Raw genomic sequence first — 15,098 nt, forward strand, 5'->3', positions numbered from 1 at the left:
AAGTGAGATTCAAACACGAAGCGTTCCGTACCATCGTACAAAATGTAGCACTTAGTATATTATATTCTATGAATGCATTTGTAACATAAACGTTCTTTTTAGTTTCCATCACATCAATTTGTGTATTGCTAATTTGGTTTAATTATTAGTTGTTACAGCGCTGCCGCTTGAATATTTAAAAGTTTACAGAGTATTTGTTGATGTTTCTAGTAATAAATCATCATCATCAGCCGGAAGACGTCCACTGCTTGAAAAAGGCCTCCCCCAAAGATTTTCACGACCATCGGTCCTGCGCTGCCCTCATCCAACGTATTCCGGCGATCTTGTGGGGGACACCTACCAACACTACGTCTTCCGGTACGTGGTCACCATTCATGGACTTTACTGCCCCAACGGCCATCTGTCCGCAGAACTAAGTGCCCTGCACACTGCTACTTCAGTTCCGCAATCATTTCAGCTATGTCGGTGACTTTGGTTCTGCAACGGATGTCCTTTTTTCTGATTCGATCTCGCGGGAAAACTCCGAACAATAGTAATACATACTTTGTCAATATTTGACCTGTCTAACAATTGCAATTTATAAGAAAATGCCCGCTGCCACACTAACGGACGGTCGCGGGCGGATGGATTCGGATAAGGAGCCTGAAAACAAACCGATTTATTGTTGACAGCTGGTTGACTACCAGTTACCACAAGCAGCACTAGTTATCGAAGTTATGATGCAATCAATTGCCACGAATAAATAAAATATCATATTAAGACACTGTGGTGCCAAATCTGACCTCCAAAATAATCAAGCGCAATAATTTTGGCTTGAAACCAATACACGACATGAATTAGATTACATGTTATTTGTCTCTCGTAAAACATACGACGAAACATAATAGCTTAAACACATGTTCGGATTTGGTCCGGCCGAACCATTGGACGCGGTCCGGTGCCGGATATATTAGTCTGGACGTACTAAGTACGACTACGGACCAATTGGTGCGAGGCGTCCACCACTGTTATTTCCACCTTCTGCTATTTACCACAGGACTGGCGGCTGTCAAAGTGCTTTTGTGCCTGTCTGATATTCGCACATTCTGGCGCTGTTGGCCATGTATCGAGAGTCTGCGGTACTAAAACTATTGATGACAACCTCAGCTAAACAAACATCGATAGATATGGTGGGATACTATTAAAAAAAATGTGTACCTTAGTACGTTGATTCTTGAAGTAAATAACACGGAAAACGACCGAAATTAATGCAATATTACGTCGGAGTACTATACGCTTCTCCCGAACCATTTATATTATATGTCTTAATTAGTTCTCTGGACGTTCGCGAGTGGCGCTTCAAATAGACACAAAAAAAATGTTGTCAAATATATGGAACAGCCTGTCAAGTATTATTTATATAGGTCAGTCGTTCACCCCCGCCCTCCGGACCATCCGATGATCCAGCCGTACCAAATCCGACCATGTGTTTAGGCTATAAGGCCGCCAGCCGGAGTGAAGTTCGCTCACGACAGCCTCGCCGAGTGCGCTGCCTGTTACTTTCACTCGTAAACCGATGACAATTATTTTATTCAGAGCGAGTCCCATTTACCCACTGTTTTGGTGGTGAAGCATTAATTACAAGTATTGGAAATTGTAACCACTATTTACTGCTAATGACTGGCTACCGGAATGAATATATTCTTGATAATGTAATGTATGTACATATGCACATTAGTGAATTTGCTATAAACTGTCATAAACATAATTTTAACACCAGGAACAAATATAATCTTATAATGACTACTATTCGGCTAAGTCGGTTAGTAAGTCTTTTGTCAAGCGTTTTAAGTGCTTTTAGGACAAGATCCCAGATAATGTTCAAAACAAATGTATTATTACGAAATTCAAAAGAATTGTTAAAAAACATTTGTCTGGTAAAGGTTGCAATAACATTAATGACTTTCTAAATGATACCACAGATTGGGAATGGAGCGACCGCCCTCAGGCAGGCGGTTTCTGAGGGTTTCATTATTTATTCTGCTGCTGTTTCGGAGCTCATCCATAACAACCAAAAAAACATTCATTTATCATTTATCATCAGCCGGAAGACGTCCACTGCTGGACATAGGCATCCCCCAAAGACCTCCACGACGATTGGTCCTACGCTGCCCTCATCCAACGTATTCCAGCGATCGTGACCAAATCGTCGGTCCATCTTGTGGGGGGGGGGGGCTACCAACATTTCGTCTTCCGGTACGTGGTCGCCATTCGAGGAGTTTTGTACCACACCGGCCGTTTGTACGTCGAGCTATTTGCCCTGCCCACTGTCACTTCAGTTTCGCAATCATTTGGGCTATGTTGGTGACTTTAGTTCTCCTACGGATCTCCTCATTCTGATTCGATCTCGCAGGGAAACTGCGAGCATAGCCCTCTCCATTGCCCTCTGAGTGACCATGAGCTTTCTCATAAGACCCATAGTTAGCGACCATGTCTGCGTACCGTAAGCATCTGGCAACACACACTGATTGAAAACCTTCGTCTTCAGACACTGTGGTATTTGGGACGAAAACATAAATACATATATACAAATCATAACATTTGTACCATTAGGATACCAGTAGGATTGAAGTTGTCTGATATAATAATGTCCGCATTTAGAGAATTAATGAAAGTATGTAGCTCTAGTTTTGATCAGTAACTTCCTGAGCTGAACACAATAACGAGACGTGGGCGCTCTTCCTCGTTCGGGTAAATGCCAGATGGCCGGTCGCGACGCCGCGCTGGCGTGCTGCAGTCTATTGTCTATAAATTGAAAGCAAGTAATCGCGAGCGAACCGTTCGAGGTCGCGGGTTGTTGTTAGAAAATGTCACGTGACAGTGAGTTGAAGCGGTTGATGGTTGTTGGTAGCTGGTCGCTGGGTAGACTGTCCAACTAATTAGTTGTATAGCACATGAGATGTATATACCCTTCTTACCTATCTTAATTATTGTGTACGTGTAGTATGTCTACTTAACTGTATATTTATTATATCACAGCAGATCTGTCAAACCGTGCGCCAATAAATTCTCTCGTAGAAAATATGTCCATACTAAACAAATTTAGAAATAAAAATAATTAGGTATGGGTTCCAAATCGATATAAAAAGTATCCTATCCCACAAGTTGGACTACACTCCATGAAGTAACCCCCATTAATATCCGTTCATTAGTTTAGGAGTTCGCTGGAAACTAACATCAAGACACTGGTTTTTTGTATATACTTAAAGATAAAAAATCATTATTCTTGATTTGTAGTCTTATCAAATCCAAATAAGGTCAAATATTTTGACCGGAAATATGTCCGGCCTAAGAATTCTGATCTTATGTACAAGTAAGAACTACTTATGGCTGGTATACGTGTGGCCTTCGCTCGGTTTGGTGATGCTACTATATATTTTACCCTCGAAACACTAGCAATGTGCTATCAAGTAAAATGTTATGTAGATCGTGTGTGTATATAACTACTCGTATTCATTAAGACGTTTTAATTATTTGCATTGTTTAATATCCGGTCGCAGACGTAGAGTTCATTATTTATTGTTAATGGTTGCTTATGATCTACATGATTTCTCCATTTTGAAATCGTTTTTGAAGTGAAAACTAGTTCAGGTGCGTTGACCACATGGGTATTGAATGGGACTGTGCAGTCACGCTCGCTATGTAATGCTCTTTCGATTCGAGCTCGGCGTGAGGGAGCGCGATCGGTCAGAGCAATATTAATTACAATAATTTATATACACGTATAACGCGTTTATATACCACGTTTATATATACTACAAACCGTCAAGAAGAGAAAAGTTGAATATTTGGGCCACGTCTTGAGCCTCGAGAGATACCAACTGTTCCAACTTATCCTCCTCCTCGCGTCGGTTTCCTCAGTGCTGAGGGTCGTGATCATCTCGACAGAGTACTTTTTTGCGTATTATTTGCCGACATCTGCCCCTGTCGGAAGCAGAGTGTAAAGCGTCGTGGACAGTGGTTTCAAGGGCAGTGCGAATCTGATCGGTCCATCGCATGGGGCTCCTTCCTCTTGGTCTTCTTCCCTCCACCTTCCCTGTTACCATCAGTCTCTCCAGGTTGTCTTCATCCCTTCTGGCGATGTGACCGAAGTATTCTAGGACCCTACGCAAGCAGATGGTAGAGAGCCTAGTCACAATGCCCAGCTGTTTCAGGATCGACACATTAGTTCGGTGTGCTGTCCAAGGTATGCCCAACATCCTTCTCCATCACCACATTTCGGAGGCATCGATTCGTTTTCGGTCGGCTTTCTTTAAAGTCCATGTTTCAGCGCCATATATGAAAATGGAAAACACCAGTGAACGCACAAGATTGGTCTTGGTTTTCATGGTGATGGTTCTACTCTTCCATATTTTCTCTAATTGTGACATGGCGTCTTTTGCCATGCCGATCCTACGACGAATCTCTCCCTTGCAAGAACCATCGTTGCAGATTTCAGAGCCCAGGTATTTGAATCTGTTGACCATTTCTAATTGTAGTGTTCCGGTAAGCTCCAACCTGCCAGTCTGATTCACAATATGTTCCAACTTATAATGATGGGCAAAAGAGAGGGCAAAAGAGAGGGCAAACGACGCGCTAGAAGAAGAAAAAGGTCGTGGTTGCGTAACATCTGGGAATCGACGAAGATCGCCAGGATAGAAAAACTATTTCACTTCGTGCAAGATCACGAAAACGACCAGAGAGGCACAAGAAGAAGAAATACACGTATAATTATAAATCCTGTGAATGAATAATAAATTTTATTTCGTGTTCATTACCTCGATGTGATGCAGTGTGTGGTGAAGGCCACGTCATTAGGTTGTTAATATCATCATGTTAGTTGAGATTTAAACAATAAATAAGGCCTAATTTTGTATCAGCAAGTCGAGAGTCCTACCAGCAGGAAATATCCCCATATGCACGAGTGAGAGGCTTCCTCGCCCAGGATACCGGCTGCTGGGACCAGCGCGGCGCCAGCTGGTCCGAAAACACTGTTTGTGTTTCAGTGTGAAGGGTGCCGGAGATGGACTGGGCTATAGACTAGCAGACCTCACATCACAAGTGTCAAGAAGACTTTTGATTTTTGACTGTTGCTTCTCAATATATTCTTGATAATGTAATGTATGTTCAGAGGCACATAAGTGAATTTGCTATAAACTATCATAACCATAATGTTAACACCAGGAACAGACATAAGCTTATAATGCCTCGGCTAAGTCGAGTTAGCAAGTCTTTTGTGGGGCGATGCTTTTACAACAGGATTCCCGAAAATGTTCAAAACAAAAGTATTACGTTATTCAAAAGAATTGTTAAAAAACGTTTGTGTGGTAAAGGTTAGTATAACATAAATGACTTTCTTAATGATACCACAAATTGGGAATGGAGCGACCGCCCTCAGGCTATTAAATAATAAGTTTAATTTTACAATGTTACTTTGTAAACATATTTTTTGATGAATAAAAAAAAACCCGCTGAGTTTGTTGCGCCCATTTTTCTCAGGCCTGAGGCATTCGTTTTGGAATGGGTGGTAGTTTTTGACTTTCAATAAGTGATTCACATCCTATTTTGAATAAAAATATTTGAATTTGACAAGCGCAGTTGCGATGCCACATAGAATTTTTGTTTCAAGAATCCTGAGTGGCTGTTGAAGATGATTGTGATTGGCAGACGTATCAGTCACCTTCAGAGCCTCAGCTGGGTGACCTATACCCTCGTAACACTGCCATTGTTTCAACCAGAATCAGACGCACTCTTAATTTTTTTTTTTTTTTTTATTTATTTATTTATTAAATACAGACACTTTATCACATAATATTACATTATATTTGGTCCCTACACTAGGCGTAGCCTGTCCTGTAGGCAACCAATTTACATCCTAAGGTTAACAATATGAACCGAAAGGTCAAAAAGTGCACTCTGTATATGTGTGTGTGTACACGTGTGTGTCTCTGGGTGTGTGTGTATGTGTGTTGTGTGTGTGTGTGTGTGTGAGGGTGGGTGTGAGTGAGTGTGAGTATCTGATTAATCATGTTCCAAAGTATTAACATTATATGAATGCTAAGCTATCACTTTAAGAATAGCTTCCATGTCTGCATAAGTGAGTGTGTGTAACCATCTCTGTATTTTAAATTTGACCTGATGGACCGAGCAATTTTTAATAGAACATTTTAAATTTACCTTGTTGTATATATATGTATGTAAGAATGGGCTAAATCTACTTGCAAATGTTGTATTTATTATTGGTGTTGGAATCTTGTACGAACGGCTATCTAGTAGGTTTTTATAATTAGGCAAATTCAAGACCTCCTTACAAACATAATAAAAACATAAACATCATGATAAATATATTGTTGATCAGAATCTCTTTATGTACATCTCTTTTTTTATCTATTGGCAGAACAGCGTCTGTCGGGTCAGAAAGTATATCCTATAAGAAACAACACCCCCAAGGCCCTTATACAAGAATGTAACAAATTTGGTGTTTTATAGAATGAGAACATTATTGGGCAAATTCTCAACGACAACCCCAGGGCCCCAATACAAGAATGTAAGAAATTAGGTGTTTTATAGTATCAGAACATTATTGGGCAAATTCTTAACGACACTTCCGGGGCCCCAATACAAGAATGTAACAAATTAGGTGTTTTATTGAATGAGATCATTATTGGGCAAATTCTCAACGACACCCCCCAGGGCCCCAAAACAAGAATGTAACAAATTAGGTGCTTTATAGAATCTGAACATTATTGCTCTTTCGCAGCTAAGTGAAATATACCTATTTAGGGCCTCTACCAATTTTGCTTAAACAAGTACAAATCATTCAATATTTAATATTAAAGTGAAATAGTAAGTACTAAGGTTATTGCTCATGTACAACTACCGAAAGTTATCGTGTACGATAATCTATATAATTACATTAAGTAGTTTATAATTATTTGCCGGAATTCGAGACGTCCTTAACAGGCGAGGAAGCGACACGTACATTATTAAACATTTTCTTTATTGGCACGGCATACTGCTCACTCACCGTGGCAGTATTACCTAATTAGTTTATTACAATTTTGTTTTTGCTACATTTCATTGAATTTATTTTTTACTTAATTCTAAATTAAGTATTATCATAAAGGTTTTAATTTAAAGAAAGCGCGTCATTCCTATTGACCTAGTTTCTTGAAACTAATCGGATATTGCTTTATTCACAATTATAGGTATATGAGATACTAATGAGAACAGATCGTTACTTTAAAAGCATTTTAACAAAAATACAAGCAACTTCACAAAAAACAATAGGTATAACATGCACTAAAAAGAAATTAAATAATTGCGTATTCTTATTAAATCTATTTGATTTAATTAATTAATATAATTGTAGTTACAATTAATGTTGTTTTTGAAATTGGTCGCCTGTCCCCGTGTCACGTTGCGCGTGCGACACAAGCGCATCTCACCTACAAACTTCCTTATGTATCTACTTGCTTGTTACTATATGTAACAAGCAAGTCTGATTTAAGAAGTTTAAATAGTACAAAGGCCTGCAACTACATTTTTTTCAGATATTGGCTATAAGCGACGGTTATTAGAGTTTCATTTACCAACAATCTCAGCGATTGGCTCCAGACAGCCAGACGCCAGACCTGAGATCAGTCCAATCATTTTTTGTATGATAATAAGGGACGAGCAGGACGTTCAGCTGATGGTAATTGATACGCCTTGCCCATTACAATGCAGAGCCGCTCAGGATTCTTGAAAAACACCAAAAATTCTGAGCGGCACTACAACAGCTGCGCTCGTCACCTTAAGAAATAAGATGTCAAGTCTCATTTGCCCAGTAATTTCACTAGCTACGGCGCCCTTCAGACCGGAACACAGTAATGCTTACACAATACTGCTTCACGGCAGAAATAGGCGCCGTTGTGGTACTCATAATCTAGCCGGCATCCTGTGCAAAGGAGCCTCCCACTAGTAAAATCATGCGCCCACTTTTCACGGAGCCAAACAAATTATCGCTTGATAATGACTATTCATTATTGTAGCTAGACTTGCAGACAATAGATGGAGTCACAAGATATCACGCTGGAAAGGGCCACAAGGCACCAGAAGTAGAGCTCGAGCATCAACCCGGTGGTCTGATGATATCATACAAGTGGCCGGTGAACAGTGGATGGAGACTGCAAGGAACAGGGATAGTTGGAAATCTCTATAGGAGGCCTTTGAGAACGAGAGGTTCTTACAATAAAAAATTATTTTTGAATTATAAGTTATAGAAATAAATTTAATTTGTATTTAATATGTTAATATTTAATTATGTACAAATTATTTAATTTACTAAGAAATATAAGGCTTTTATTTTTTTTTATTTATTATTTTATAATGACTATTCAGCTTTATAAGTTAAATATTCGTATAATGTGTGAAATATCAATACTATCTGACGCCCGCGACTTCGTCAGCGTAGATAAAGGGTTTTTAAAAATAATCGGCAAGTTTGGAATAGAAGATTATCACATATCCTATTCCAGTTCCGGTTCCCGTTTTCGCTCCCGTTCCCAACATATTATATGAATTTTATTTCGAGGAAGATTGTTATGGCAAACTAAACCTACTATTGATATTACCGATGTGAATTTCAGTTTTACCCAAATCCCGCGGGAACCATGGGTTTATTCCGGGATAAAATGTAGCCTCTGTACTCTACCAAGCTTTAGTCTCTCGCTGTACCAAAATTCATGAAAATCGTTTCAGTGGCTCCGGCGTAAAAGCGTAATAAACAAACATACATTCACATTTATAATAGTAGCAGGGAAGTAGGGATTAATTAGAGTTTTGCAGAATGTGGAGTCGACTAATAAATAACATAAGTACCTAATAGTGACTCAATTCAAACACATGCTCAGTCAAATCACAACATCGAATCAATTCCCCGACTTTCGTTTGGGTTATGTTAATGTGTAATCGAGCACGCTTGTTATCTAACATGCTCTACATAATGTTGATATTTTTATATACAAACACGTATAATTTGCATTTCTACCAACTTTCAATATTTCGATGAGCCGAAAAGTTTCCGAGGGCAAACTGCGATTTATGTCTGTGCTCTGTCCATCAGCCTAGCGAAACTCTCTAAGAAAAAAGCGATTCTATGAAACGTGCAGTCATTGATATATTGACAGATGACGGCTATAATCTTGCAAAAAAACGGAGATAGCCGAAATCTACTACGTTTTAAGCAACTGTTCGCTTTCAAACTTTGCCGGATTTGAATTCGTCGCCAATCGTCACACAGTAATTACTACTATTTCAAACTTATATCAAATCACTGCACGTTCATTATTATCATCTTATTGCGTAGTATTTACATCCTTTTTGCTGTCTATCTTGAGCTTAGACACATATATACATATTATATTTGTTCTGTACGTGTGTATCTCCACTAAACACTCATTAAAACACCCATTTCTGTTTAATTTTGCAACTAAACCTCATAAACGCGAACAAGTTCTACAATATTTTCTTATTATTTGTCGCACAGTTTGACAGTTCTAATGTGATAATATTTTATGAAAGAACATCGAAATAATTGTTGATAAAATAATTTATTTTCGACAAATTTAATAATTAACAAGTGAGAATTTATAAATATTTTGCTTTATCAAAATTAAACTTATATATATTATTATTTCAAATTCAGATAGCAATACTTTATTTCATCGTTCAGTATGATTCATGATGTATTGTATGTATCTTACAGCTACCACCTTATTGTTTAAGCACGGGTTCGTTATTCCGCCGTTTTTTTTTTGTTAAGACTGAGAGTGCTTTGGCACTACATCCGATCCGTTATCCATGAAAACACGGTCCGAAGTAGTCGTAGAACAAAACTAAATACTTTGCTAATAATTGAAACTAAAATGCCGGGATAGTAAAACTTTGTAAATATAATACTACAAGAAATAAGAAAGACACTGGGATCACATATCATCAGTTAGTATTTTGTATTTTATTAATTTCAATGTAAAATAACACGAAGCGTGTGTTACAAAATTTTAAAGATTGATGGTCAAGATGCCACGCACACAAGCATCAAATAGTTGCCGTAATAAAAAAGCTATTGTTCTTACGTATCTTTATATGTATACGTATCTATATATAGGCGTATCTAGACCAATCCTTAATCTAAGTATATAGTATTGTGATCACGATTATAAATGGCCGGTAGTGAAACAAACGTCATTAGGTGGCTTTAGCGCCAGCGCGGAATTGGCCGGTTCAATGACTACAGATTACAATGCCTGTCGAATCAGAAGGCAGTTGCGCATTACGAGGTCGAGTGCATCGAAAGAGACTTTCTGAGCTGTGGGCGAAACAATGTTTGCTTCTGTATTAGAGTGCTTGGGTGTCAGTAGAGAGAGTTGCGAGTGTTGATAGTTCACCACGTGTTCGTGAATGTTCGCGCCCAATTTATTTCGTATTGGCTTTGTCAGAATTAAGACAAATACATTTTTTTTTTCACATTTTACGTAATCTACACAGTAAAATTTTATTCTGACGACCACTACACTAGGCGTTGCCTGTCTCGTGGGGAAGTAGTAGAATTAACAGGAAAAAAAACCGTGTGGTGTCATGAAACACTGGATTATAAAAATATTAATTTTACTGATTTACTGAAAAAAATGGGCAGTCTCCACTGAATTCCACTGTCTAAAATAAAAAAAAAGTTTGTGCGCGCGCAAGAAGTTATACTTCTTTGGCGCATTCGTTTATTAAATTTTATGGCTTAAAGGTTACCAGGCCATAAAATCCAAAAAAAAATATATATATATTTTGGTTTGATTTGGCCTTGTTACAATACTATAAATAAATTAATTATAGAATCAATTGTCAGAAATGTGTCAAATGTGATTAATTGTTACTTGTCAATTATTTATATATAAATAATAATCAGAAAGATATCGTCGCGTAGCAACGCTTCGACGTACATGAAGAGAGTTGTCAAACTTCATGTCTTACGTTCCGGACGTTTTTCCGGTTAGGGTACCGCTCCGCATCGTCCCACAAGGAACTTCGTTCCAAAATAAAAAATGCAAGCGGCTAGTCACAACACGCTGATTACTAAAACTTTATTAACTAATCAAATAAAGAAATAAACCAAAAGTAATGTATGTGTAGGTAAAAGTGTGTATTGTGTATATGTGTATTTGTTAGGATTGTATCTAAATAAGATTTTTTTTGAAGTTATACTTCTTTAGGCGCGTTATGAAAAAATGATGAGAGTGAAATTTTAAGATGCGCGCGCACACTTTAACACAAAATTAACAGGGTGAAGTTGGTTTCTAAAATTTTCTGACGTTTGCGTCGGTTTCTGCGTCCATTATTAGAACAGGCAAAGGGTTCAAGCCCATACAGCCGTATTCATTATCTAATAATTGTCAAAGCCATCTTTGCAAGATTTTTGCAAAATTGTTATTTCTAAAAACGTAGAATAGCACGAGGAATAAATCATTTTAATGATTTTTGCTTCATTAGGCCAAAGAAGTATAACTTCTTGCGTGCATGCATAAGTAAACACACACTTTTTTTTCCATATAGGATAGTTGTATTAAATATTTTGATAGAAGCTTTTTAGCCTTAAATATGGAGAATGATTTTGGAATCATGAACATTCCTTTAACGACGCTCAAAGCACTCATATATATATATAATATTATTGAATTTAGAAGTATCGTTCTACATGTACAACAATAATGTGATATCACCCCGTTTGCTGACAATATCATGTTCCGATTATTATTTTTATTCTTCGCAAAGCACGAATTAAAATTATTTTCTTATTATTCTTTATAAAATATGAGTAATACTGAACGTCACTACTAATAATGGGGTCGTCATGTTCGATCAAGTCAGGCCCAAGCTTATCTGTTGACTGTTTTTAAAAACTCATGTTAGAGAAAAAAACACTCATACAAACACCGATTTCAAAATTATTTTAACATAGCTCAGAGTAGTAGCGATTATATGTACTCATAAGTGATATTACAGAAATATCTGATACTACTACTGACTATCCAAACAAAAGCTTAATGTTATACAGTTCAGAACAATCTCTCTCTTGAAAATCGCAGTCATACACACGTAGAAAACATAAATATTATAAAAAAAGTTCACCGGAAACCTCTACCTTAGAAAACAAATGCAAAAAGATTCTTACGTAGAAAAGCACGTCTCAGACATAATATTGTAAATTGTGATCCTAGCATAATTTAATATGTAACATCTGAAGTTTAGGTTAGTACCCTGCCTACTAAGATAGAGGTTCCGGGTTTGAATCCCTGTAGGTGCAAACATTTGTATGATGAATATGGATGTTTGTTTCCAAGTATGTTTAAGTAAGTATATTGTATTAAATATATCAGTGTCTTGTTCCCATAGTACAGGCTATACCTAGTTTGGGTCAAGATAATTTGTGTAAGAGTGTGTCAATATTGTATATCTATTATTTACCTGTCTCTGTGTTTTATCTGGCAGTATGATAGACAGTTCGAATGATCTATTCTTTTTATCGCGGCTTCCCGACCGCATCAGCTTTGAAGAGCTCCGTGATATACTCTGGGCCTTCTCAGGCAGTTTTAATGCCACAATAGACATGCTGCGAGAGAGTCTTCGGCCCAGCTTCTTAGTCCGTAGCGACATGGAGCCGCTCAGACCGCGCTTATGGACTTCAGGCCCTGGCACAGCCTCCTCGACCCCAGCATCCTCATTCGCACCAGCCATGACACCGTCACTAATATCACTCGCTGTCATATCACATCTCCAAATCACAAATCACTAACAATCGCGAAAGTCAGCTGTGACTCATGACCGCAGCCCGGTATCCGTCTTTCACAACTGCACTTTAAATCCACATCTTAACTGTGCACAGATATCCGCGAAGGCTCGATTTCGGATCAGACGCGAATCATAATATAGTCACAAAGCCGGTTTAGACTTTTAAATCCGCGCGATTCTACTAAATTATCACGGTAAGAAATACAATGTTTTCGAGTTTGCGAAACCGATTACGCAGTTTATATGTTACGTTTAAGTAGAACACGTTATCGTGCTGTGTGCGAGTTAGCAAGTCTCGAGCGCGAGACGTGCGTCCCACAGTTCGCAATATTAACGACTAGAGGTAGAGGTGGAACGCCGCGCGATCACTCGATCAGTGAACGAAACAATATAATATGAAACATCGCGACGGCGGCGACCGGCGACCGCGACAGCCTCGGAAAATCAAATTACTTATCGAGTCTTAAGCGGCATGACAGTTTGTTTATACTTAATACTAGTCTGTCTTTCACAATAGACGAGTCGCGCTCCCACGAGATTTTTGACATTGATTTAATCTCTCAATATACTTAACGGAATTATTGACTTACTGCTATTTCTGAATGGACATGATATATAGGTTATAGGTTATAACGGGCTACTATCCACAATTCGACGATTACAGCGCGCCTATTTTGCGTGGTAAGGTGGGCGGCTAATTCTGCCAGCCCAGCTCCTCAAGGTAGTGTATCAAACCTCTGATGTCACCCATGACCTCGGAGAGAGTCCTCGGTGATCCCAGGTGCTTGGCCCGGTATCTGGCCACACTGCTACACTCTAGAATGATGTGTGCGGCTGTTTCTTCTGCTTCCTTGCAGACTCTGCACAGTGGACTGTCGGTGACACCTATATTAAACAGATGCTTGTTAAAAGGGCCGTGACCCGTTAGTACATGACTTTTACGTAACCTAGGTCGTGGAAATTTTATTAACTTGCGAGAGAGATTGGAGTCTATTTGAGGTAGAGTTTATTTTGCTTGTCTACACCCACTCACTTCCATCCTGTACTTATTATGTAGTTCCTTGGTGTGTTGACGTATGATAGTTGGTTTTGGTCCTTTTGCTGTCAACGCTGAGCCCCTCCTGGCCAATTCATCAGCGGCATCGTTCCCTCGTAAGTTACGTTACGTAGTTAAGAATGGACATGATACTTAGGTACTCAGACATATTGTTTTAGCTTCATCGTATCATATTCAAGGTACTCAGTTGTAATAATGCTCGCATATCATAATAGAGCCGCGTTGTACTTACAAGTACTACACCATACCTACCTACATAACTCCTGTCTTAAGGTGTGGATATGTGACACCTCATACTCTACATAACGTGATAACTCAATATACAAACATTATTTGTTACAACAACATTAGTTATATCGTTAACACCTTGACTTATTCTAGTTAACTTAATATAGAAGTATTAAAGTAAGCAAAGTAATTACTTCACTGTACTAAGGCCAATCCATACTCTTTAAGGTTCATAAAAAAAATCAAGATGGCGGATTCCAAGATGCCGTGCAAATTAAATAATATTTAATTTACAAAAGTATAAAGTAAAGTAAATATTGTACGGCGGTACAGAACCCTTGGTGTTCGACTGCGGCTCGTACTAATTAACTGTTTTAATATCTGTGAGAAACAGTTCAGCGTGGGGCTCATGCCATCGTTGATGATATCCTCCACCAAATACAACATCTTAGTGCGCGGCGATCTGGATTTAATTTAACTCTTACTGGTTGACTTTCGCCTGGTGGTCAGTGATACGCCCATTTCTATGCAGGGCCACTCAAGATACTAGAAAACCCTAAACCCCCTTAATAAATTCCCTTAGCCTAAACTGAAACACAAAATTTTTGCCCGCTAAGAAAAAGGCACCGCTGTTGTATCTATCCAGCGCGACCAATACAAAGAAGCCTCCCTGATCAGCAATATCATCAGCAATGACATCAAAAACATAACTTGTAAAAAAGTCTCGCAACTCATTTCTTCTACAGTATAAACTTCTGACATCCAATCAATTTATATAGTACCAATTTAACCAGATCGTCGGTCCATCTTGTGGGGAGCCTACCAACACTGCGACTTCCGGTACGTGGTCGCCATAGTAAAAAACGTACGAGGACTTTACTTTACAACACATAATCCAAAATAAAAACTTTTCAACAAACTCTATCCATATTGAATTAATTGTCTACAAATTTGAAGTGTTCTGTCAAAATAA

The 15,098-nt window shown here is 38.4% G+C and overlaps 1 protein-coding gene across 1 annotated transcript in view; it reads right to left on the reverse strand.

Annotated features, from left to right (window-relative positions):
• Nucleotides 1-13,161, reverse strand: part of LOC126966218 (uncharacterized) — a 229,257-nt gene extending 216,096 nt beyond the window's left edge. Inside the window, exon 1 of the mRNA XM_050810162.1 lies at nucleotides 12,517-13,161. Coding sequence (XP_050666119.1) covers nucleotides 12,517-12,816 — 300 coding nt within the window. The 5' untranslated portion in view covers nucleotides 12,817-13,161. The remainder of the gene's footprint in view (nucleotides 1-12,516) is intronic.
• Nucleotides 13,162-15,098: the final 1,937 nt, after the last annotated feature.

The sequence above is a fragment of the Leptidea sinapis genome, chromosome 9 (assembly GCF_905404315.1).
Source record: "Leptidea sinapis chromosome 9, ilLepSina1.1, whole genome shotgun sequence".
Classification (NCBI taxonomy): domain Eukaryota; kingdom Metazoa; phylum Arthropoda; class Insecta; order Lepidoptera; family Pieridae; genus Leptidea; species Leptidea sinapis.